The following is a 27495-nucleotide window of genomic DNA, read 5'->3' as shown; positions in this document are numbered from 1 at the left end:
GATAAAAGTAGTGTCATGTTTCTAAAACTATTGTTAAGTAGCAGTTTAACCATTATCGTCGCGGCGGCTTTTTTAACCGACGATCCGATAATTAAAATATCTCAAGAAAAGTTACTCATCTACCCGAATTATATATTGCCGCAAAAATATGATATCATTATTACACACATCGAAAAAAATATTCTTGTCAGCAACTGCAGCATAAATATAAAGATTTTATCTTCAATATCAAGCATAATATTGTATTCACCCGTAAAATATAATATAACCGTGTTTTATTATCCACAATATAATTCTACAAATGGTAATGAAAAACCGATCCCTTTTATACCGGTAAAATCTTTGTATAATAATGAGACGAACAGTGTCGAATATATATTCAGGAATGATCTATCATTGGGATATTACATGATAAAATTAGTTACTAATATAACTGAAGATACAGGCCTAAAAAACTTTTATAAAAGAGATGAACGACAATGGTAAGTAAATATATAGCAAATTTCACAGGGTGTTTATCAAAAAATCCTGGTACAGCATTCTAATTATCAAAAAGTATTTTCTAAGAAAAGACATTTTTATATAAACATGTGCGTATCTGAAAAGTTTTCATTCCTAATTGTGTCTTTTAAAATCTTAGTAACAAATTTTGCAATTTATTATTATTATCATTATTATTATTATCACTATTATTAAAATGAATGTAAACTGCAAATAAAAATTAATTTAATTAAAGTAATCAGCAATAATACACATCTTATACAACATTTTATCATTAACTGTTTGGACGAATTCAAATATTCCGGTAGTGTTTTGAATTGTTTTCAAAATCTAATTAAAAAATACAATTCTGAAAGATTTATGTTTTCATAGAAATTGCTTATTTAAAATTTAAAATTTTGGCAAACATGTCATTTTTATAATGTTTATTAATATCCAACTTCAGATAACTATACTTATGCTGTTTCATGTATTTAAACATGCACATACACGCATACATAGTACTATTTAAGAATTATTTTCTCTATAATATGCGAATAACTAAAAACATATATATTCACTTAATAATAAATTATCACTAAAATATGCAATTTCTTTAACATGTGTAAAATTATGTATGGAATGGTAAGGTAATATGTCAATGTCAATAATCATAATATATCAATTAAAATCAATTTAAAAAAGTTATTATTCTAATATTGTGTAATATTGAAATTTATTTTAATTTTATGGAACGAAATTTTGTTTCATTTTAATTTTATTGAAATTTATAATTTTGATACTAAAATATTAACTTTTAAATATTAATTATTTATTTTGTATCTGTATATTCTCAAGTAAACATTTCATCACCATTACGTTTTACTAATGTCACAATACTATCAAAATCATTATTAGACTACATAATAGAATACATTGTACAAGATAAGATATAGAGTAAAGGAATAAGAAGAACTCTATGCCATAATTTTCTATATATATTATTCTTATATATAAACTGCATCCGCGTATATCTTCTTTTTATTCAATTTTTAATATTTCTATGTAATTGTCGAAAACTTATTATCATTAATTCATATTTCTAAATGTGATAGGTTGGCAACATATGTTGATACTATTGGAATCCAACACATGATTCCACGTTTGACCGAATCTTTACACATCTGGCCCGTCTATAATATTATTATAAATCGTCATAAAAATTATACAGTTTTATCAAATATACCGAGACGAACAGTAGAAATGAATAATAAAAACATGACGATGACACATTTTAATACAATTGTAAGGCCTAATTATTTTGTATTTGTGGATAACCGGGCTAATTTATCTTTCATACCCGGTCGAAGTCAAAGTAAGGTCAGAGTTGATATGTGGTGTAGAATGCACTGCGCATTTGCACACGAAATTGTTCAAAATATAACTCTATACTTGTTTGGTAAGTGGGAACGCCTGAATAAAACTTGGCAAATAAATCATATTGCAATTCCGGATTTTCCGGAAAACGAAAGCATCATAAATCTGGGCCTTGCTATTTATAGGTAATTATATAATTAAGAAATATTAATATATTTCGAAAAATGAAGAAAGGATAATAATTCTTGGTACCTAAAATTATCTACATATCTTTTGTCTATTTTAAAAATATTATTTAAATATATTTTAAAAAATAAGTAAAATTGTATAAGACAATGAGAGAAACATACTTAAATGTTTATTATATCTTTAATCTGTATCAACTTATACGAAAAATAATATTAAAATATTATATACAGGGTTTATTAAAAGTGTGGAAACCCCTTAATATTTCGAAAAATACGCATTTTTAAAAAAAATGTTTCACATACAAAAGTTATAAGGTTTTATGTGGCGCATTACACAGCAACATTATTATGACCTCGAATAGCGTTGTCAAGGTTATGTGAAGGTCACCTCCAACTTTTTAAATGGGACAGCCTATATGCTTTTGCATATTCTTGTAGCTTATCTCGAGAGCTTTCCAAAACACAACATAATTAAGTTAGTTTTCATTAAGTACTTTCCGAGTTATGAGGCTTGAAATCTTTTCTTAATTTTGCATAAACCATAAAATATCTAGTAAAATATTCATTTTTCGATTATCTTACCTTAATATTTTTATGTACAAAATAATGAGAGGAATCAATTGGTGTAAAGAAAAAACATAGTTGTTTTGAAGAAAAAATATGTAATTTGCAATTAACAAAAACATATTTTTTTTTAAAAACAACTATGTTTTTTCTTTGCACCAATTGATTCCTCTCATTATTTTGTAAATAAAAGTATTAAGATAAGATAATCGAAAAATGAATATTTTACTAGATATTTTATGGTTTATATAAAATTAAGAAATTATTTCAAGCCTCATAACTCGAAAAGTACTGAATGAAGAAATACTTCATTATAGTGTTTTGGAAAGCTCTCGAGATAAGCTACAAGAATAAGTAATAAAAAATAGGGGTTTCCATTTAAAAAACGGAAGTTGACCTTCAAATGACCTTGAAAACGACCTTTAATGTCGAATCCAAGGGGACTATTAGATAGTCCCCTTTGTTCCCTACTACTAACTTTTATCCGAGTCGTTTTCCTTCAAACGTTGATCCTGAAAAGTTATGAGGGTGGAACTTTTAAAATGGGTCACCTTGTATATATATATATATATATATATATATATATATATATATATATATATACATATATATATATGTTGGAAGCATTATTAGATAAGTATCGCATTATTTCGTGATGAGTCATTCATACGCGCAGACATTATAAAACATTAATATATAATTAATATGTTAATTTATAGAATTATTTAATTATATTAAATTCGCAAGCACAAAATATTTTCAACAGTAATAAGCTTTCTATAAAACATTTTTTTTTTAATTTTCAGAGAAGCAGATGTTACCTACATTGAGAATGTCGATTCTGCTGCGAGTAAAATTAAAGTTGCTCACTTCATAGCCCATAAAGTAGTACAGGAATGTTTTTATTATGAAAATCCATTTTGGTCGTTATCTTCTTGGCTAAATAAGGCTATAGTCACATTTCTTGGATTATATATCATCAATAAGGTTAATTTAAACATTTTTTAGCGCAAAACTTGCAAACAATATGATAGATATGCATATATGTATATTAAGTGAGCAAGGTTTGAGTTAAACATAAAGATATATATACATATGTAATGTAAAAGCTCTTTATAATTTTAGCTTTATCTGTATAGCGTATACATTTCTTTGTGAATTAGAATATTACGCGAAGATTCTATATTTACAAAGTAAAATAATAATTTTTTAAAAATGCTAATTTTTCAAGAAAATCAGTAACACATATGTAAAGTAATTTAAAATATTCTTACATTTCTGTGTTTCTTTTATTTGTATTTGTTAAAAGTTACTGTTATATTACATTTGTTCGACATCTTTAAATTATATAAAATAAAATTGAAATTGTCATTCAGATTGCATAAATTTTACATACAGGGTGAGCCATTTTAATTAACGCACGCAATTATTTCGGAAACAAAGCATTTTAGAGAAAAATGTTTCAGACAAAAGTTTTATGGTTTTGAGGGGGCCATAAGATGGTATCATTGGTTTGACACTGAAGAGTCATTTGAAGGTCACGTGAAGGTCACTTCAATTTTTTTAAATAGAACACTCTATATATTTTTACACACTCTTGTAGCTTATCTCGAGAGCTTTCCAAAACACTATAATTAAGTACCTTTTCGTTAAGTACTTTTTGAGTTATGAGGCTTGAAATAATTTCTTAATTTTACATAAACCGTAAAATATCTTGTAAAATATTCATTTTTCGATTATCTTACCTTAATACTTTTACGTACAAAATAATGAGAGGAATCAATTGGTGTAAAGAAAACACATAGTTGTTTTTAAGAAAAAATATGGAATTGTTAATTGCAAATTACATATTTTTTCTTCAAAACAACTATGTGTTTTCTTTAGACCAATTGATTCCTCTCATTATTTTGTACGTAAAAGTATTAAGGTAAGATAATCGAAAAATGAATATTTTACAAGATATTTTACGGTTTATGTAAAATTAGGAAATTATTTCAAACCTCAAAAAGTACTTAAAGAAATGGTACTTAATTATAGTGTTTTGGAAAGCTCTCGAGATAAGCTACAAGAGTGTGCAAAAATATATAGGGTGTTCCATTTAAAAAAATTGAAGTGACCTTCACGTGAGCTTCAAATGACTCTTCAGTGTCAAACCAATGATACCATCTTATGGCCCCCTCGAAACCATAAAACTTTTGTCTGAAACATTTTTCTCTAAAATGCTTTGTTTCCGAAATAATTGCGTGCGTTAATTAAAATGGCTCACCCTGTATATAAAGTTATTATAAAGTTAAGCATACGTACATATGGAAATTGTGTAATAAGATAATTTTGCTATATGATATATTATAAATAATTCTAGAAATATTTAATTTAAAAGTTATATCGTGTAACCATTTTTGTTATCATTATTAATATTATTTTTGAATTATTTATTCCATATTTAAAGAGAGAGAGAGAGAGAGAGTATAAATAACTAATTTTTTTTACATAGACGTAGAAAGTAGCGGTCCTAGTGTATATTGTTACCGCGTGTGTTAAGTCTAATATTAACTAAGTAAATACATTAAAATTATTTTCTATAGGTTCCTCCAAATATCCGGATGATAGACTTGTTTGTGGTACAATTTCAGCAGGAATCCCTCCATTTCGATACTGAATATAATACGTTACTTCATAATACATCATTCAACACTTCTTTCGAACATTACCGTTACATTAAAGGTATGATAATATGTATAATTAAAAATTGATTATATGCGTAAATTTATGAATATGAATGCTCAAAAAGTTAGACAAAATAACACACAAAAAATTTAATTTAATTTAATTTAATTTAATTTTATATATAATAACCTCATTTTATATATACATGGTGTACCGAATTCGCGGATACGGAATGCACAGCGTGATAGTTTGTGCCAAAAAAACAATTTTTTCCTTTGGGAAAATTGCGTCTAAATATTACTTTTTTAATGAGAGCAACTTTAAATTAACGAATAAGTGCTTTAGATCAGTGCTGGAATTTACTTGCAACTTTCGGCCAGATTTCTTGGTTTACACCTACTGTTCCTTTTTTACCTCTTACTCGTAATTAAGGTGCGCTCAGGAACGTGCGCGTCATAAATCTAATGTAACAATCTATCTATCTAAGTTCTCTTTATTGTTTATTAATAATAAAAATAATTATTCTATTATTAATTACATTTAAAACACAAATATTTTAAATTATTACAGAACATATACGTAATTAATAATAGAATAATTATTTTTATTATTAATAAACAATAAAGAGAACTTAGATAGATTGCCACATTACATTTGTGACGCGCACGTTCCTGAGCGCTCCTTAGTTAAGAGCGACCGGCGGCGCGGTCTCTAAGGCGCGAACGGTAAGAGGAGAACAGTAGGCGTAAGCTAAGAAATCTGGCCGAAAGTTGCAAGTAAATCCCAGCACTGTTTTAAATTATGTATGAATCAGGGCCGGCGCGCGCATAGCTTGCGCAGCGTTTGAGCATGTACGCTATTTTATTATTTTGCTAAAGGTTTTATAAGAAATATGCATGATAATTAAATATCGCTATTTTCAAAACAATTTACTCAATGAAGGGACATTTTCCATTTGGTATCACCAAAGCAATGACTAAAAGTAAAATAAGTAGATTACATATGAATCAATTGGTGTAAAGAAAACACATAGTTATTTAAAAAAAAGAATATGTAATTGTTAATTGCAAATTACATATTTTTTCTTCGAAACAACTATGTGTTTTCTTTACACCAATTGATTCCTCTCATTATTTTGTACATAAAAGTATTAAGGTAAGATAATCAAAAAATGAATATTTTACAAGATATTTTACGGTTTATGTAAAATTAAGAAATGATTTCAAGCCTCATAACTCGGAAAATACGTAATAAAAACTAACTTAATTATAGTGTTTTGGAAAGCTCTCGAGATGAGCTGCAAGAATATGCAAAAGTAGGCGGTTTCGTTTAAAAAATTGAAAGTGACCTTCACGTAACCTTCAAACGACTTTTCAAGGTTAAACCAATGACATCATCTTATGGCGCCCTTCAAGCCATACAACTTTTGTCAGAAACATTCTTTTCTAACTCTAAGTAATATCGAGATATTTGACTGACAAAAATAAAATGAGACACCCTGTATATATATATACATATACATATAATTAATAATAATTTATTACATATACATATATACACGTAGTGTACATATATAGAGTTTATTTTATTTATCAAATTAGATATGTCTAGAAATAAACATTATAATAAAATAATCTTAAATACATATATTTAATATTTACATGTTAATCTTTCTCTCAATACACACACACACACACACACACACACACGCACACGCACACGCACACGCACACGCACACGCACACGCACACGCACACGCACACGCACACGCACACGCACACGCACACGCACACGCACACGCACACGCACACGCACACGCACACGCACACGCACACGCACACGCACACGCGCACGCGCACGCGCACACGCCCATGCACCCGCACACGCACATGCACACGCACACGCACACGCACACGCACACGCACACGCACACGCACACGCACACGCACACGCACACGCACACGCACACGCACACGCACACGCACACACACACACACACACACACACACACACACATATATATATATATATATATATATATATATATACAGGGTGTCAGGAAAATTTTGGTCCATACGAAATAAGGAAGTAGATTGGCTCAAATTAAGAAGGAAGGACTTGTACTGTTTTGTGATATTCGCAATAATTAACGAAAAATTAAATAAAGAATATCGGCCAATCTGCGTGAGTAGAAGCGCGCGGCGACGAGAGTCGTCCCACTGTAATCTTATACTAGGCGCGCGGCGAAGCGATGGGCGGATCGCTCTCCGAGACATGATGATGGCGTGCGATATATCGCAATACCGCGCTGAAAAATGACCCGTCCTTTTAGTGGCGAGAAAATGATGCGCTATCATTTCCACACCACCTTGCGGTAGATAGCATGGTGCGTTTTTTTTATAGTGGTTTCCCCCATAGGCCTATTCCACTCTCAATTTAAATATTTGTGAAAATTGTTCAAAATGCCGTTACTGTACGCTGAATGTATCGTAAATATAAAAAATTGATGATGACAGTACCTTCACAAAAATTGATCCGTGGTTGAAAATCCCTCGATAAAATGTGTTACACACGTTGGTAATGATACGGACGTAATCCATTACACGTAAAGCGTGATGTACTGCGTATCGCGAAAAACCAAATTCGTGTGTCATATGACGCACGCTAGTTCCAGGATTTTCATAAAATACTTCCAGAATCTTTTTTTCATCTCGTACACGAAGACGCAATGCTGGATCGGTTATCCCGATATTATGCACGATACCCAGTTTCACATAATTATTGCACAACACGTAAAAACGTCCACTTGGTTTTCGCCCGGGAAATCATTCCACGTAAATTGCGGCCGCGCGATAAGTATTTTCTCCCGCTAGCCCGTATGCCACAATCATATCCGTATATTCCTGCAGAGTACACTTCATTTTCACTGTTAATTTACTACGCGAACACATGATTTTTACTAAAACTGTCTCAGCTGTCGCAGGCTGTTGCCAGAGTGCATACGCCAGCAGCACGCAACTACAGCTGAGCGGACATGTGATTGTAATCATAATGCGCAGGCGCCGAGCTCACACGTACGCTTACACTCGCATGTCCGCTCAGCTGTAGTTGCGTGCTGCTGGCGTATGCATTCTGGCAACAGCCTGCGAGAGCTCAGACGGTTTTAGTAAAAATCTTGTGTTCGCGTAGTAAATTAATAGTGAAAATGAAGTGTACTCTGCAGGAATATACGGATATGATTGTGGCATAGAGGCTAGAGGGAGCAAATACTTATCGCGCGGCCGTAATTTACGTGGAATGATTTTCCGGGCGTGCACGAAAGCCAAGTGAACGTACAGTTTTACGAGTTGTGCAATAATTATGTGAAACTGGGTATCGTGCATAGGGATAACCGGTCCAGCAGTGCGTCTTCGTGTACGAGATGAAGAAAGGATTCTTGAAGCATTTTATGAAAATCCTGGAACTAGCGTGCGTCATGTGGCACATGAATTTGGTTTTTCGCGATACGCGGTACATCACGCTTTACGTGTAATGGATTACGTCCGTATCATTACCAACGTGTGTAACACATTTTATCGAGGGATTTTCAACCACGGATCAATTTTTATAAAGGTACTGTCATCATCAATTTTTTATATTTACGATACATTCACCGTACAGTAACGGCATTTTGAACAATTTTCACAAATATTTAAATTGAGAGTGGAATAAGCCTACGGGGGAAACCACTATAAAAAAAGCGCACCATGCTATCTACCGCAAGGTGGTATGGAAATGATAGCGCATCATTTTCGCCATTAAAAGGACGGGTCATTTTTCGGCGCGGTATTGCGATATATCGCACGCCACCATCATGTCTCGGAGAGCGATCCGCCCATCGCTTCGCCGCGCGCCTAGTATAAGATTACAGTGGGACGACTCTCGTCGCCGCGCGCTGCTACTCACGCAGATTGGCCGATATTCTTTATTTAATTTTTCGTTAATTATTGCGAATATCACAAAACAGTACAAGTCCTTCCTTCTTAATTTGAGCCAATCTACCTCCTTACTTCGTATGGACTAAAATTTCACTGACACCCTGTATATACAGGGTGTCTGAAAACTTTTCGCGGTCTCGAAGTGTGAAGGTAGATTGGCTCAAATTAAGAAGGAAGGTCCTCTACTGCTTGGCGATATTTGCAATAATTAACGAAAAATTAATTAAAGAAGAACGGCCAATGCACGTGGCTAGAAGCACGCGGCGGCGAAGGCGGTCTCACTGTAACGTAATGGTGGCGCGCGGTGAAGCGGTGATTGGGGAGGGGAGGATTCTTCGCCGCGCGCCTACACATTCATCGCCATGGTGACAATGATTTGACCTTGAACAGTCATTTGAAGGTCACATAAAGGTCACCTTAAATTTCTTAAATGGAATACCCTATATATTTTTGCACATTCTTATAGCTGACATCGAGAGCTTTCCAAAACACTATAATTAAGTACCTTTTCGTTAAGTACTTTTTGAGTTATGAGGCTTGAAATAATTTCTTAATTCTACATAAACCGTAAAATATCTAGTAAAATATTCATTTTTCGATTATCTTACCTTAATACTTTTACGTACAAAATAATGAGAGGAATCAATTGGTGTAAAGAAAACACATAGTTGTTTTGAAGAAAAAATATGTAATTTGCAATTAACAATTCCATATTTTTTCTTAAAAACAACTATGTGTTTTTTTTACACCAATTGATTCCTCTCATTATTTTGTATATAAAAGTATTAAGGTAAGATAATCGAAAAGTGAATATTTTACAAGATATTTTACGGTTTATGTAAAATTAAGAAATTATTTCAACCCTCATAACTCAAAAAGTACTTAACGAAAAGGTACTTAATTATAGTGTTTTGGAAAGCTCTCGAGATAAGCTACAAGATTGTGCAAAAATATATAGGGTGTTCCATTTAAAAAAATTGAAGTGACCTTCACGTGACCTTCAAATGACTCTTCAAGGTCAAACCAATGATACCGTCTTATGACACCCTCGAAACCAAACAACTTTTGTGTGAAATATTTTTCTCTCCCGGGCTTGGTTTTCGAGATATTCGACTGGTCAGATTAAAATGAAACACCTTGTATACAGGGTGAGCCATTTTAATTAACGCACGCAATTATTTCGGAAACAAAGCATTTTAGAGAAAAATGTTTCAGAAAAAAGTTTTATGGTTTCGAGGGGGCCATAAGATGGTATCATTGGTTTGACCTTGAAGAGTTATTTGAAGGTCACATGAAGGTCACCTTCAATTTCTTAAATGGAACCTACTATTTGTCATTGCATATTCTTGTAGCTTATCTCGAGAGCTTTCCAAAACACTATAATTAAGTACCTTTTCGTTAAGTACTTTTTGAGTTATGAGGCTTGAAATAATTTCTTAATTTTACATAAACCGTAAAATATCTTGTAAAATATTTATTTTTCGATTATCTTACCTTAATACTTTTACGTACAAAATAATGAGAGGAATCAACTGGTGTAAAGAAAACACATAGTTGTTTTGAAGAAAAAATATATAATTTGCAATTAACAATTCCATATTTTTTCTTAAAAACAACTATGTGTTTTCTTTACACCAATTGATTCCTCTCATTCTTTTGTACATAAAAGTATTAAGATAAGATAATCGAAAAATGAATATTTTACAAGATATTTTACGGTTTATGTAAAATTAAGAAATTATTTCAAGCCTCATAACTCAAAAAGTACTTAACGAAAAGGTACTTAATTATAGTGTTTTGGAAAGCTCTCGAGATAAGCTACAAGAATATGCAATGACAAATAGTAGGTTCCATTTAAGAAATTGAAGGTGACCTTCATGTGACCTTTAAATAACTCTTCAAGGTCAAACCAATGATACCATCTTATGGCCCCCTCGAAACCATAAAACTTTTGTCTAAAACATTTTTCTCTAAAATGCTTTGTTTCCGAAATAATTGCGTGCGTTAATTAAAATGGCTCACCCTGTATATATATATGGGATGTTCTGAAACTAACGCTTGATATTTTAAAGGCAGATTCTCTGGCCAATTTAAAAACGATTTTTCCTCAGCGAAAATGTCGAGGGAGATCATTATTTTTTGCATATTTCCAATTTTTGTCATCATGTATCTTTCTAACTAAACCTTAAATTAAAATTCTATTAAAGTAAACTCTACCTAAAATTAACTAAAGAATGTGACTTTATTAATATTTTATTCCCATAAGCCTTAGTTTGCGAAAAATCCTTTATTTTCAATCATTTATAACTCGAAAACTATTAATGCCGCGATATTTTCGCTGAGGAAAAATCGTTTTTAAATTGGTCAGAGAATCTGCCTTTAAAATATCAAGCGTTAGTTTCGGGACACCCTGTATATATACATATATATATATATACATATATATAATTTTAATTATTATTAACTTAAGTATTGTTACTTAAGTATTAAGTATTGTTATCTTATATTCTGATTTAAATTATGTAAATGTAGGAGCCTGTATATTGCGTATGTTTCAACATATGGTTACTGAAGAAGTATTATGGAAGACTATCCGCATATATGTAAAGGATAAGTAAGTAATATACTGTACTACTATAATTACTGTATTACAGAAAACTAAATATGATGAGAGAGAGAGAGAGAGAATGATTGGTTATATATCATAAAATTCTCAAATTTTATAGTTATTTTTATTTAAACTTGCATCGTCTCTTTCATACTTTATTATATAACCATACACAATTTCTTTTACCTTCAATGTCATTAAATATTCAAGATAAACTTTCAATTTACACATACATTTATCTTTTAAAAATAATCACGTTAGGATATTCCTAATTAAATTATAGTTAAACTATAGCATATCAAATATTTATAGAAACTATAAATCATATTATTAATTACATAATTATTTATATAACTAAGTAAATTATATAAAAAGTAATTAACAGCATATTAACAATTTTATATATTGTCATAATATTGTGGTAATTTTATATATTGCTTATAATACTTTTTGACACTGATAAATTTTGCACAAATTTTATAACTTTAGCAAGCCTGCTGATACTTTTGGTAATGTTTTGAAGAACTTTTCGTCCACACAAATATCTACAAACAATTTTGTTGTTATGAGACAGATAATTAATTATTGGACAGATCAAAAATATTATTCTGTATTAAAAATAACACAAGGTGATTATCATGAAGAGTGGGCATATATATCGCACAATTTAAGTAAGATGGCGGATTATGTCATACCTATAACATATACTACACAGACGCATCAACATTTTACTGGTACTTTAAATAATACTTTATTGTCTTTTCTGACTTTTGGATTACATTTGAATTTTAAAGAGGATGGCTGGATACTATTTAACATACAACAAACTGGTAAATGTGTAACAAATTTATCATACTTTATAATGTTTTTAACATAATGAAAATTTTATATTATTTTAATTATATATAAGCTTCTAAATTATTTAAACATTTTTCATTTGTTATATATTCAAAATGATTGACTGTAAAATATAATAATAAATATTCTGTTATTCTCTAAAAATGAATCAGTGTATTATCACTAAAAAACAATAAATACTCACTTATTATAGCAGTACAAGTACAGTATAAGTACAGCACTGTAAATCACTAACATTTCACTGAAAGAATCCGTAATATTGACTGTTTCAATCAGTATTAGTAAGATTTTATTTATATTTATTATTAAAAATTTTATTTTATTTATATTAAATATATGTTGAACTTGTTATCTTAAATAGATAATGAATGGATCATTTTCGTTTATTCACCGGACATTGATTTGTGTTCGATTTATAAAATCGACTTAATATCTGAAGTTCCTCTGTTCAAATTGTATCAGAAATTAAATCGAAGTAATATTTTTAATTTCATTTTTCGCCTTTTGCAAATTTTAATTCTCTAATGACTAAAACTTACTTAAGAGATAGCGCATCGTAGCGGTAAACAAACAAACTAGCGATTATTGGTTTTACAGTGAAATTTACTAATTTTACAGTGAATTTTACTTCCACTGACCATAATCAATGAGATATAAGATAAGGTAACAAAATATAAACGTTTCCTGAAGAGGAAAGGTCAGTGAAACACTCGCTGATTCTCTTGTCAGTGAAATCTTATTTTACTGTTAAAATTAGTGATATTTTCATTGACTCATTTTTAGAGAGTACATTATCATTTATAATAAATATAAATACTACGTTTTTTATAATATTGAATAACAAAGTTATTTATTCTTACAAATATACAGGGTGTAACTGAAAAAGCGCCTACGGAGCAAATAACGTTATTCCTGATTAAAAATCGAGTCGAAAAGTCCTGAACCATTTTTTTCTATAATGCTTAATAAAGCGGTAATTATTGAGTGAAGTTGCACCAATAAGCACCGACCTTTAGCTTCCTTGTTGAAATTTCTTTTTAAGGAAACGTTTTTGACGGAAGAAATATGATTTTTAATGCAAATTAAGGTTTTTCACATTATTACAATGCATAAAAATATTGCACGATAGCGGCATAACATAGCGCCGAAACGGCGGAGCGCTCACGCACACTACCAGGCGCACCGCTCACTGACGTGCGCCCGTCTGAAGATCGGTGCTTATTGGCGTAACTTTATAATTACCGCTTTATTAAGCATTTTAGAAAAAATGGTTCAGGACTTTTCGACTCCATTTTTAATCAGGAATAACGCTATTTGCTCCGTGGGCGCTTTTTCAGTTAGACCCTGTATAGTAAATTTGATAATATATCTTCTGTGTTAAATATAAATATGTAATTTCAGAATTTTATTAAATTTCTGCAATACATTTAAATCTTCAATAAAATTGTGTTTTGATATTGTATATTATTAGACATGGATATTTTAATTAAAGTTTAAATACAATAAAAACTTTCTTTTTAATTTGCTTAAATAGTTTTTTTAAATTCGCAATATAATTCCTTAAAATAAGATATAATTATATTAATTTAATAATATAATTATATAGATACATGTATACAGGGTGACCCATTTTAACTTAGGCAGTCAAATAACTCGAAAAATAAGCAAGATAGAGAAAAATGTTTTAGACAAAAGTTGTATGGTTTCGAGGGGGCCATAAGATGGTATCATTGGTTTGACCTTGAAGAGTCATTTGAAGGTCACGTGAAGGTCACTTCAATTTTTTTAAATGGAATACCCTATATATTTTTGTACATTCTTGTAGCTTATTTCGAGAGCTTTCCAAAACACTATAATTAAGTACCTTTCCGTTAAGTACTTTTTGAGTTATGATGCTTGAAATAATTTCTTAATTTTACATAAACCGTAAAATATCTTGTAAAATATTCATTTTTCGATTATCTTACCTTAATACTTTTATGTACAAAATAATGAGAGGAATCAATTGGTGTAAAGAAAACACATAGTTGTTTTTAAGAAAAAATATGGAATTGTTAATTGCAAATTACATATTTTTTCTTCGAAACAACTATGTGTTTTCTTTACACCAATTGATTCCTCTCATTATTTTGTACATAAAACTATTAAGGTAAGGTAATCGAAAAATGAATATTTTACAAGATATTTTACGGTTTATGTAAAATTAAGAAATTATTTCAAGCCTCATAACTCAAAAAGTACTTAACGAAAATGTACTTAATTATAGTGTTTTGGAAAGCTCTCGAGATGAGCTACAAGAATGTACAAAAATATATAGGATGTTCCATTTAAAAAAATTGAAGTGACCTTCACGTGACCTTCAAATGACTCTTCAAGATCAAACCAATGATACCATCTTATGGCCCCCTCGAAACCATACAACTTTTGTCTAAAACATTTTTCTCTATCTTGCTTATTTTTCGAGTTATTTGGCTGCCTAAGTTAAAATGGGTCACCCTGTATATAAAAGTAGGAATTTTTTTATGTAATTAATATATTTATTATTTGATAATTTAATCAATTTATTTAACATGTTACAAACTATTGCAGATCAATTTTATTATCAATTTTATTATTTTGGTCATACATTTTGTATTAAATAGCATTATTAAATAGCATTTTGTGTGTGTGTGTGTGTGTGTGTGTGTGTGCGCGCGCGTGCGCATGCATGTGTAAATTTTAAGCTACATGATTTTAAACCATTTACAATCCACCGTATAACACCAAATATAATTAATGATTATAATAAAGAGACAAAAATATACAACAAATAAAAATCTAAAATAAAAAAAAATTAATTAAATAAATTAAGTAAAAAAAATTAAAAAATTAGAAGTAAATAAAAAAATGAAACAAAAATATTAAGTAATAAAAAACAAATATTTCACAAATATTTAATATTTAATAATAAAAACATAAGCTTAGAAAAGTTTGAAGTAATATTTATTTGTAAACATTAATTCAAATTTAACAATTAACTTTATACTATTATTAAATATTACATTTAAAAAAATTATACACATACATATATGAGAAGTAAAGTTATTATTATTTCAATTTATTCTTATTTGAATTGATTCTCTTCACATATTTAGCGTAATATGATTTACAAAGGCTAGGATTTTAGAATTAAATGGTGCTAACAAATTACTTTGTTACATTGTAATTATTATTAATTCTATATTTTACAAGAGCAATCTGGAAACGCCGCGCTAGATGTGTTCGGTGTGTATACATGAATGTGTGTATGTGTGCGCGTATGTTTTAAAATTAACGCGGAAGAGAAACTTAATATAAAATATAATAATGATACATTCCAATACGGAAAATAATTGGTATTAGATATCCACTAGATATCCTTCATGGGCACTAAGGATATCCATGAATAAAATGTTGCGTCCGCGGAACGATATATCTCAAATCGCGCGCAACACAACGATCGGCACTCGCGCACACGCTCGCGCACATGGAAATAACACTCGTGTTAAAGGAACGCAAGAACTTTAATAACATCAGAGAACACAGAATGTAACAGATATAACGATAATAATCACACGGGAAATCGAGACGCGTCCGCCCAGCTTGACAGCTGGCTTCCAACTCAGCTGACTCTCGTTGTTTATAAACAATTGACCACGGGATCCGGACAACGGCAGGGCCGCAATGACTCGGGCGCGCGCGTAACACTGCCCCTCCTCTTCAAGATTGTCGTCCCGACAATCAGCAAGGGGCTCGATGACCAATCTTCGCGGACTCCAGGGACCCCGAACGATATCTTGCTCTCCCTGAGCTGTTGCTCCCGGTTACCGAGCTTCGCTCCGACCAGGCCCCAATCCACTGGGCAGACTCCCAATCGATTCCTTCCAGGGAGTTGGCCAGATCCCCAAGAATCGACTCCAGGGCAGCCTCCCATTTCAATCATCTTCCTCGTGCCCGGCGCAAGTCTTTTTTTTCTGTCCCTTTTCCTGTCCTTTCCGTGCCTTTCTTCGGACAAGAGGGGGGTATCCACCGTGGACCCATCGTCCTAAAAGGACTCCCCAAGTACCTGCCTCGGCATTCGCCCTCCGGCCCACGGGAAAATCACGGCTCAAAAACCGTGGGCGAGGTAGCCTTCAATTGAAGATTTCTACTTCTGAAGTTTCGGCCAGATCACTCCGACGCGTCTCCAAAATTTTCTTCCCTTTAAATAAAAAACAGTAAAACGAGTAACTAGTAACACTAATTTTCATTAAGTTTCCCTTTTTATCTCTTTCGGGCCTCGGATGTAAAACCATTGCTTAATCAATTTACAATTTGGTAGTTCCTCCCACAATTCTTCGAAGATTACTCAACTATTACAAATACACGAATGCCCCTTACAAAAATATTCGGAATCAATACAACCATTTTCCTTATAAACACTAAAAAAACCACAACGCATATTGCCGTCCAGGCATTCTAAGAATGAGGAATTACCCCTATTCGAGATACATCCGCACAAATTTTAAACACAACAGCTTATTCTTTAATAAGTTATATTCCGAAACAAAACATTTTTAACATAACGATTTTTTTATAAACCACGCGAGCCGATCTAACCGCGTGAAGCCGCTCTTACAGAATAACAATTATTCATAATATTGGAGCGACTTAGCTGGATCGTTTGCCTCCTCTTCCCCCTTTCACGGAGCATTTCGCCGCAGCTGCTCCGTATACTCCGTCCGCTGCTGCATTCGTCCTTCACGGAGCGTTGCCATTTTTAACGCCAGGATGTTCTTTTCATTCTCGGGATTCTCAGATCCTTTCACTCCCGGGATTCTCAGATCCTTTCTCCCCGGGATTCTGGTATCCCGGACGAGCCCCCAAAAATGTTGCGTCCGCGGAACGATATATCTCGAATCGCGCGCGACACAACGATCGGCACTCGCGCACACGCTCGCGCACACGGAAATAACACTCGTGTTAAAGGAACGCAAGAACTTTAATAACACCAGAGAACACAGAATGTAACAGATATAACGATAATAATCACACGGGAAATCGAGACGCGTCCGCCCAGCTTGACAGCTGGCTTCCAACTCAGCTGACTCTCGTTGTTTATAAACAATTGACCACGGGATCCGGACAACGGCAGGGCCGCAACGCGAGCGCGCGCGTAACAATACAAAAAACAGTCATTAGAAATGCTATAGATATCCAAATGTCCGCATTTCGAAGTTTCGTAGATATCTACAGGATATGTAAATCAATATCCTGTAGATATTCGTACAACATTCAGTGGATATTTATATATAGATACATTTATTATTAATATAGATACATTTACTATTATGTATTGATATTGATTTTTGCAAGGACATTTATTCTTTTATAATAAATATATGACGGAATTCGCCATAAAAAAAATTAACCGTCTGCGGTTAATTTTTGGAGCTCTGGGGCTCCTCTCACAAAAGATAGAAGAGATACTATAACAGTCTTCGCGCTAATACGCTCTTTGACCGATAAGCTATGACTCGCGGAACCAGTGCCGCGGTCTTATATACTGTCTTAGATTGGATATGGATCCCTTTCGGGTTAGGCGTTTTCCTTTTACCTAGCGGCAAAGCGTGAAACTCGTGGATATATATGAATATCCATTGGATATCTTTGGTAGCTACTTGGTGGATATACACTCACATTCAAAAAAACGGAATACTAAATTTTAGCAAAATATTTTAATATCTTTTAATGGCAACAAATTAGCAAAAATCACCGTATTGATATGAAATAAAGCTCAAATTAATCAGTCCTCTTAAAAATTAAAAAAACCAAAGGGCCTAGGGGGATAAGCATGTAAAAGTTGCCCCCGCCCATATCAAGTCGAGATTGGCATCATAGATTGGCATCTATGTGTCTAAAAAATCCTGTAAATATCAACCTTAAAATTGCATTTTTGTAGGAGTTATGGAGAGGGAAAGCAAAATCAAAAAAGTGATTTTTCTAGAAAACGACTGAACCGATTTTGATGAAAAAAATATATGTTATGAACATCAACAAGACTATTTTAAGAATAAATTAAAAAAAAAATTCTGACCAAAAATACGAGTAAAAAAAATTTTTGAATTTTTCAAAATTTTTTTTGAGGTTATGTTTTAGAGATACACCTCCAATTTTTTTTTTTTAAATCTTAAAATGTCTGCTTTAACATCTATTTTTTTCCAAATTTTTCGTAGAGGTACTTCATGGCGAAAAATGATGAAAATCATGCATGCGGCGCGGTACCACGCTTTCACACTCTCGCTCCAGGCGCGTATATCGAATGTTCTAGTCTGGTTAGTATGCTGGATTCTTGAATTATTTTACGACAAAGTTAGTAAAAATTTAGATTTTATTTTTACTTGTACGTTTATTTTAAGCGCCTTTCGAAAAAGTTAAGTTTTAGTAAAATTATGATTTCTGTAACGATACCTACGTGATTCATCAGATGAAATAATTGAAAATCTATTTCGTGAAAAACGGTTAAAAAGAATGTTAACATTTTATGTATATAAAGTATTTAAATAAGGATCGTCAGTTCGTCAGATCTGCAGTTAGTCTATAAAAATAAGTGTCCAGAATTCACTATGAAAAGGATGCAGTACGGTTTTGAACTCCTTATCGGAGTGCTTTGTTAGTGTGAGTCCCCTCGCCTCTCACAAATCGGGGTGCTTTTTTAGTCTGAGTCCCCTCGCCTCTCAGAAAACCGGGTACTTTTTATAGGAGTTGAGATTATCATTTTTTTAATCTTCATCACTGTCACTCTCAATTACTGGAATGTAATTGTTTTTCTTGAATACTTCGCTGAGTATTTCGGCCGGTTTGAAAATTTTTGATAAATACCTAGCATGAGATAAATAATACACCACTGCAGCAATATGGGAGCAACAACCAACAGACCGTTTGCCATTAGCACATTCACATGTGTAATGTGTCAAACCAGAAACACCAACACTGTTAGGTTTATATCTTAAGAAGCATCGATATGCTGTTCGAGAAATATGACGAGATGGAACTTTCAATTTGAGTACATTTGACTGATCTTTAACATACTCAATTTTTAGTTTACCATCTTTGTCAACCATTTCTGCCAAAATATGATATGGCTTGACCGATCAATCAGTTTTCAAGATGAATCATGAAATAACGAAAGATTCTCATTAATAGCTTTTTTCAGATGTTTCATATGAGCAGCAAGCAAAAGTCACGGCCAAAGTTGGCTTTCTGAATAAAACGCTCGGCTATCGTCGTAAGCCTTAGAGAGTTGAAAACAAATGAATAGCGGATTCGGGAGGTTGCCAAAGGTAACATATGATCACAGACTAAAATTAGTTTAATATAGTGTCAACCGGTCAGTCGAGATCGATATACGCGCCTGGAGCGAGAGTGTGCTGTGAAAGCGTGGTACCGCGCCGCATGCATGATTTTCATCATTTTTCGCCATGAAGTACCTCTACGAAAAATTTGGAAAAAATAGATGTTAAAGCAGACATTTTAAGATTTAAAAAAAAAATAATGCAATTTGATTATTTATATAATTAAAAAATTGGATTAAATTTATGGATTTATTTATTATTGGATTAAATAAAATTTCTTGTACAACTATTATATATACTCAATTTTAGTGCAAAATAATTTCATATATATAATATTTTACAATCCGTTTTTCTATTTACTTATAATTTTTGATACCTTTTTTATCTGGGTAAATGTACAAAAACAGATACTTATATTGATAAATCTATCTGAAAGAATTATAGTCGCTATATAATTTATTTGTTATCGGTAGGATATTATCGGGTCAATTACGATATCGAGAATTGGCGAAAAATTGCAAGTTATCTAAATTCTGAAAATTATATGCAAATACATGTTCTGAATCGTGCCCAAATTATCGATGACGCTTTCCACTTAATGGTAACAGGCCAACTTAATTCCACTGTATTTTGGAAGATCACGAAATATCTATCACGAGAAACAGATTACGTAGCATGGTATCCTATGTTCAAAGCTTTAGAATATCTGTCCAATATCTTTCTATTTTCGGAAACAAATTTTGAAAACATCAAGGTAAATATTATAAATTGTCAATAATGATGTTAAATATACTAAAACATACTTATTACATATATTAATAATTATTAATCATTATTACATATATTAATAATTAATAAATATTACATATATTAACAAAAATTACATATATTAATAAATTATGCGCTTTTATAACAATAATTATCATATACTTTTCAAAAAGAGACATACAATAAAATATATGTAGCTAAAAAAATTTGATTACATTTTTTAAATATATTTTGGATGAAAGATAATCTATTTGTAAATTAATATTCGAATAGATTATGTAGGGGAGATCGGAGACAAAAGTAACAGCGTCATGAAAGTAACAAGCCTCCTACTAAACTACACAATATGTTGAATAATTTATACTATATATATTACTTATACTATACCCACACAGAACATAACATCCATTGGAGGTCCATATAACCTCTTTACCTCCATGTGACCTCTATCTCCACGGTGGATGTTCAATGGATCTCTAATAGAAATCCATATTATCTCCACGGTAGATGTCGTTTGTAAATTCATCATAGATGTCCATTAGACGTCGATTATGGATGTATGATAGATGTGTACACATTTCTCTTAACATAAATAATTTTTATCAATTATTTTTCCTAGTATTGGTAAATATTATTTTTTGTTACTTTATCTTATATCTCACTAATAATTATAGTCAGTGGAAGTAAAATTTCACTGTAAAATCAGTAATCGCGCTAGTTCGTTCGTTTACCGCTATGGTGCGCTATTTTTCTCGTACTTGAGTTTTAGTCATGAGAATTATATAAAGCTTGCAAAAGGCGACAGATAAAATTAAAAGTATTACTTCGATCTAACTTCTGATACAGTTTCAATAGAGGAACTTCAGATATTAAATCGATTTTATAAGTCGGACAAGTAAATGTCCGGCCAAACGAAAATGATCCGTTCATTATCTATTTGTTACTCCATATAACGTACATATGATATCCATGAAAGCTCGACAAAATATCTATAATTACTCCATATAACGTATATCTGACATCCATAAGAGCTCCACAAAATATCTATAATTACTCCATATAACGTACATATGACATCCATGAACGCTTCATTCAATATCTATAATTACTCCATATAACGTACATATGACATCTATGAATACGTCTAATGGATGTCGAATGGAGGTATGAAATGCGGAACTGTGGATGTCTAGTAGATGTTTACGGGACGTTTCATGGACATGGTCTAATGGAGGTTTCAAATCTCCATGGTAAACGTCTAGTGGACATCCATTAGAGGTTTTTGTTCCGTGTGGGTATAGTTAAACGTGTACGTCCCGATTCTCTTCCTTTTCAGCTAATTGTTGTAGAACGATTGCACCAGTTGCACATGCAGGAGTGAAATTAGTGTATTTGCATTATTCACCTAAGTATTTCTTGTTTTAGTTTTTTTGTATCTATGCCTAATTAAAGTGTATATATTGACGTAATTATTTGCCGGTGTATTCTTCTAAAATGTATTCATAAGTTTTTATAGTTAATTTGGCTAAGGTTTGCATCATATTTAGATTATAATGCTTTTATTCTAAAAAATGTGTTTGGGGACAAATGTAACACGACACTTTGTGGACGAAAGTAACATGTTTCAATGCTTAGAATGTAAGAGCTGGTCCCATAATAACTGTACCAAAGGCGATTCTTATTACGTATGCCATAATTGTGATTCGGAATAGATATCAATCTCTTTTGTATAAGTAATTATCATACAATTTTTACACTATTATTTAGAATTAAACTATTATTTAGACTTAAAAAAGTAGAAAACTGGTGTGATATTAAGTATAATTATTTTATGATATTACTTATAATTATTTTGCTTAACGAAGATTATTTCTTTTAAGCTTTTCAAAGATGATAAAAATAAATATTTATTTTATTTTTTATTTTAACATAACATAATACAAAATAATAAAAGTTATCTTGCTTAATAAAAGATTATAATAAAAGTTGCCTTAAATTGAAAAAAGTCATATTTATTTTATTTTCTCGAAAATAAGAACTGGTACTTTTATCCCCATACTATGTTACTTTTGTTCTAGTATAAAAGTAACAATCAACGTACTTGCGAGAAACTATAGTAGCTCTTTAAATATCCATTATTTGAGATTGAAACATAAGTATAATAATAGAACAATAAATGGAGTTTTTTAGCATATAATCTTTTTTTATATATCTAACGATAATTAATTAGTGACCTATAATACAAAAAATGTTACTTTTCCCCGGCCTCCTCTATTAATTATAAGAAGTTGGAGAGGGAAAAATTTGAGAATTGTTGCCATTTTTAATCACAGCATGATATTCATAATGACGATTTAAATATCATCAATTTTGAGATACAAAATTAGTAGGAAACATATATATTAGTTATCTGTGTGTTTAATACACAAACAGTTAAAAAGTTGTTGCATTATATTATACATATATTGTCCAAATGTATGTCTACATGTCTACAATATATGCATAGAATGTATGCACTTCTGTATGTTTATTTTATGATATGGACATGTGTTAAGCATGTGTGAATGTGCACATAAAAAAATACAAATTTGTGTGTAAATACGTATATAATAAGTACAGCTATATAATAGATATCTTTATAAAAAAAATTCACAGCTTTTTACTAACGCAGAACGTTCTTTATATATAAAATCATGTAAAATATAATTGCGGAAGGTATCTTTTTATATAGCAAAATATAATGCAAGAATCGAAAAATATAAAATTTATGTCAATTAACAATATATATGCACTTATATATTTAGATGGAAATGAGTAACTTATTACACGATTTGCTTGACAAACTTGGATACAATGAAGTTTCCAATGAACACGATCTTACAAAGAGTTTAAGAGTGGAGGCTGCGAAATGGACATGTAATCTTGATGGTCGCATATGCATAGAAAAAGCCCAACATAACTTAAATCGACATCTCGCAGATCCCGAAAAAAATACGTAATTTTTCTTGTATATTCCCGATTATTTTAATTTAATTGTTTTGTATATACATGTGCAATGTTTATTACATTATTTGATCAAAATTTAACTTTATTAGATTATGTTATAAAATTATAATTTGTTAAATTATTTGATCAAAATATTAGGTTAATATATGCAAAACTTTTATAACAGAATTTGTTTTATTATTGATTTTGTTATTGAATCCCGTAGGCTTTTGCCATGGTGGAAAGAATGGACATACTGTCAAGGTTTAAAAGTATTGTACTATTCTCTTAGCAATGAAGATTCTCCTTGGTGGGGAGTATATCGTCTGGGAAAAGAAAAATTTAAACCTAAACTTTTAAAATTTCTCTCTTGTCCTGAGGATTCACAATTTATCAAAGATTATTTAAATTTAATAAAAAATGATACTACAACATCGATTATGTTTTTAAAAGATTTTTCCGATCAAGATTATATTAATTATTTTCTTTTAACTATCGCAAAGCATGCAAGGAATCCTGTAGTTCTAACTTTCATATTACACAATTTTGAGAATATAAAACCTAAGTAATACAGTTTTCTCTTCGTAAATATATATCTATCATTCAACAATTTATGTGTGTATCAATAAATTTATTATTTTACTGTTATAGACAAGTTAGCGAGTATGCAACGTTTATTATTATTATTAATCATGTTTATTCTACGAATCAACTCAAAGAGGTAAAAATTGCATGTGTTTATATATATATATATAAAATAAATAACCATAATGCGACATCAATTTATCATTAAATATTGTTGTTCAATATAATCAAAATAATCTGTTTTAGATAAACGACTTCCTAACAAATATATTTATTAGTCTATTTCCAAATGAATTAAGTGAATATAAGAAGGTAACATGGTTTTCACATATGAAAAAGAAAGATGTGAAAGTAAAGGTAAATTTTATGAATATCATTTTATCGAATATACATATATTCCGTTATTAATCGTTGATATTTTTTGTTTTCATACAGAATATATTAATTTAGTCACAGTATCTCAAAGCGACAAGCAAAAATTAATGTTGTCTAATTTCTTTTATAAAATAACCATATTTTTATTTCTAATTTCCAAAAATATACTGTTTTTAAAATACACTTCTCAAAAAAAACAAATAGAGAATACTTTTTGTACCCTAAAAATTGGGCTATTTTCAAACCGCCGAAATTCGTCGAAAAATCATCGTAGATAAAAAATTAGAAAAGCAAGCTTGAAAGCTTCGAAGCTTGAAGTTTCAACTTTAATGCGCAGTTGGTGGTTTTTAAAATTTTTTTATCTTCCTTATTCTGCGTTTTAAAAAAGAACACACTGTTTAATTCCTTAAAATTATGTATTTTTAACACGCAACTTAACTCTTGATATAAAAGGGGCCGTGGAGCTGGGACGATTGTGTCAGGGATAAAATAAAATATTCTTTGCTAATAAACTCTGTTACGATACTTCATTGGAAAGCGAAACGACCCGACACTCGCGTGATTACTGCGTAATGACGAGTGCACGAAGATAAAGAGATGCGCATACCGGGGAGGATCGACAAAAGAAAAATGTCTTTAACTGAAAATCTATTACATATCGCCACGGGAGTCGCCACATAAGACGATATAACATTAACAATAAAATTTTCTCGAGAAATTCACCTCAAGTTCTATAAATTACATTTTCTCTGCGAAAAGCTTTTTTAAATATTTTCCTCCGACTTTTTTTGACCGAGTAATATAAAAAATAAATACGATTTTGAAAATAAACCAGCATTTTTTAGATATGATGTTGATACTCGGCGAAAAATTGTCGTAGACAAAAAATAAAGAAAGCATTTTGAAGCTTGAAATTTCATCTTTAACGCGCTCGTTATCTCGCTATCGTTAGTTTTTTTAATTTTTTATCTTCCTTGTTCTATGCTTTTAAAAAAGACATTGTTTTGTTTATTAAAATTACGTATTTTTGACACTCTGTAGTTCGATAAAAAATACTGGTTTATTTTCAAAATTGTATATTTGGTCAAAAAAATCGTAAGAAAATTTAAAAAAAAGCGTTTTGGCAAAAAGCGTTTCAGGCAAAATGTAGTTTATGAAATTTTAGTTGAATTTCTCGAGAAAAATTTTTTTATCAAGTTTCGGTGTGTTCAAAATATATAATTTTAAGGAACTAAACAATGTGTTCTTTTTTAAAGCGCAGGATAAGAAAGATAAAAAAATTTTTTAAAATCACCAATTGCACGTTAAAGTTGAAGCTTCAAGCTTCAAAATACTTTTTTTATTTTTTGTCTACGATGATTTTTCGACGAATTTCAGCGGTTTAAAAATAGCCCAATTTTTCGGGTACAAAAAGTGTTCCCTATTTTTTTTTAGTAGTGTATTATAATTCTTAGTGAATAAGAGAGTGAGAAAGAACATAGGAGTAAGCGAAAGCAAAAGAGAAAGAGAATTTCTTTACTTGGAAATTTTAGTGATCTTAATAAAAAATAGATTTATATAAATTTTAAAAAGAGAATTTATAGCTTTGAGATGTTAAATAGCTCTTAGTTAAATAAATTGAAATATTTTTTCAATATGATTGAGAGAGTTATTAGGTAATGTGATTAGCATACTCTAATATTACATGAGTCATTTGTTAAACTAAAACTGTGATAATGGTAGGTTAACACAATAATTAACGCAATGGCCTGCTAGATATAATAATTATAATATTATAATATAATGATATTTTCTCTGTAATAGCCATATCTCTTATAAATTTCTAATTTTATATTTAAAATCGCTAATTCTAAATTCTGTGAATTTTTATTTGTCAAGAGTTACTTACAAAATATTACTTATAAACATTCTTTGCAGACATAAGAATTGTTAAATAAAATATGGTGCAACACTATGCACATAATGTAATAGAACACGTAGTATAATAGGAGTATGATTTCATTTTTGTTTCAGCAACTTCATCTCGATATTTTTTCGCCTACGCTTTTTTATAGGGATTAGGGATTATTTATTTTAATAAAAATCTTAAATTAAGACTTCGATATTTAGTATCGCATTGAGGAAAGAAATGTATTCCATGTATAACGATTTATTTTGAAAGAAAAATTAATTTTCTCTGAAACTGAGGTTATAACTGTCATCTGCATTTCACTTTCTCTTCCTAGTTCGAAAAATTTAAATTTATGTTTCACATTTAGAGCTTTACTAATTTCTTAAAATTCATATCACTTTATTCGATTGCTGGCAAATTTTTTACAAATATGCGAAACCTGCATAGAAATCGACATAGTAATTTAAAATGTTTACAAACTTATAAATTCCGTTTTTTCTTCGGGATAACTAAAATTTTGATTCTGAGAAGAGAATATAATCTTCATAATCTATAATTATTATTTATTCCAATTATATTTAAGATTATTATTATAAATAAAATGTTTATAATATATATATATATATATATATATATATATATATATGTATATGTATATATACGAGATAATATTTAATATAGTATTTATTGATAATTGATAGTTGCTATTCACTAATAATTAATATCGATATAATCTGTTTTAGACAAGCGAATTGAATAGATATGTCGAAGAGGTCGAAAGTATTAAGCAATATATTTTAAATATTCAAAGCAAGATACA

At 30.6% G+C, this 27495-nt stretch overlaps 1 protein-coding gene across 1 annotated transcript; it reads left to right on the top strand.

The window, feature by feature from the left end:
• Positions 1-15: 15 nt before the first annotated feature.
• Positions 16-27462, top strand: LOC145961375 (aminopeptidase N-like). Its single transcript, XM_083081502.1, has 12 exons — positions 16-482; positions 1596-2042; positions 3416-3596; positions 5195-5333; positions 11786-11867; positions 12351-12691; positions 20545-20825; positions 23644-23834; positions 24051-24389; positions 24476-24545; positions 24656-24721; positions 27436-27462. Exons 1-12 carry the CDS (start codon positions 16-18, stop codon positions 27460-27462), a joined length of 2631 nt encoding a protein of 876 aa, XP_082937628.1.
• The last annotated feature ends 33 nt before the right edge of the window (positions 27463-27495 follow it).

This window comes from Camponotus vicinus, unplaced genomic scaffold, assembly GCF_025532165.1.
Source record: "Camponotus vicinus isolate PSW18456_S1 unplaced genomic scaffold, iyCamVici1.0 SCAF_11, whole genome shotgun sequence".
In the NCBI taxonomy this organism is placed as follows: Eukaryota; Metazoa; Arthropoda; class Insecta; order Hymenoptera; family Formicidae; genus Camponotus; species Camponotus vicinus.
This window is presented reverse-complemented; position numbering and strand designations above follow the sequence as displayed.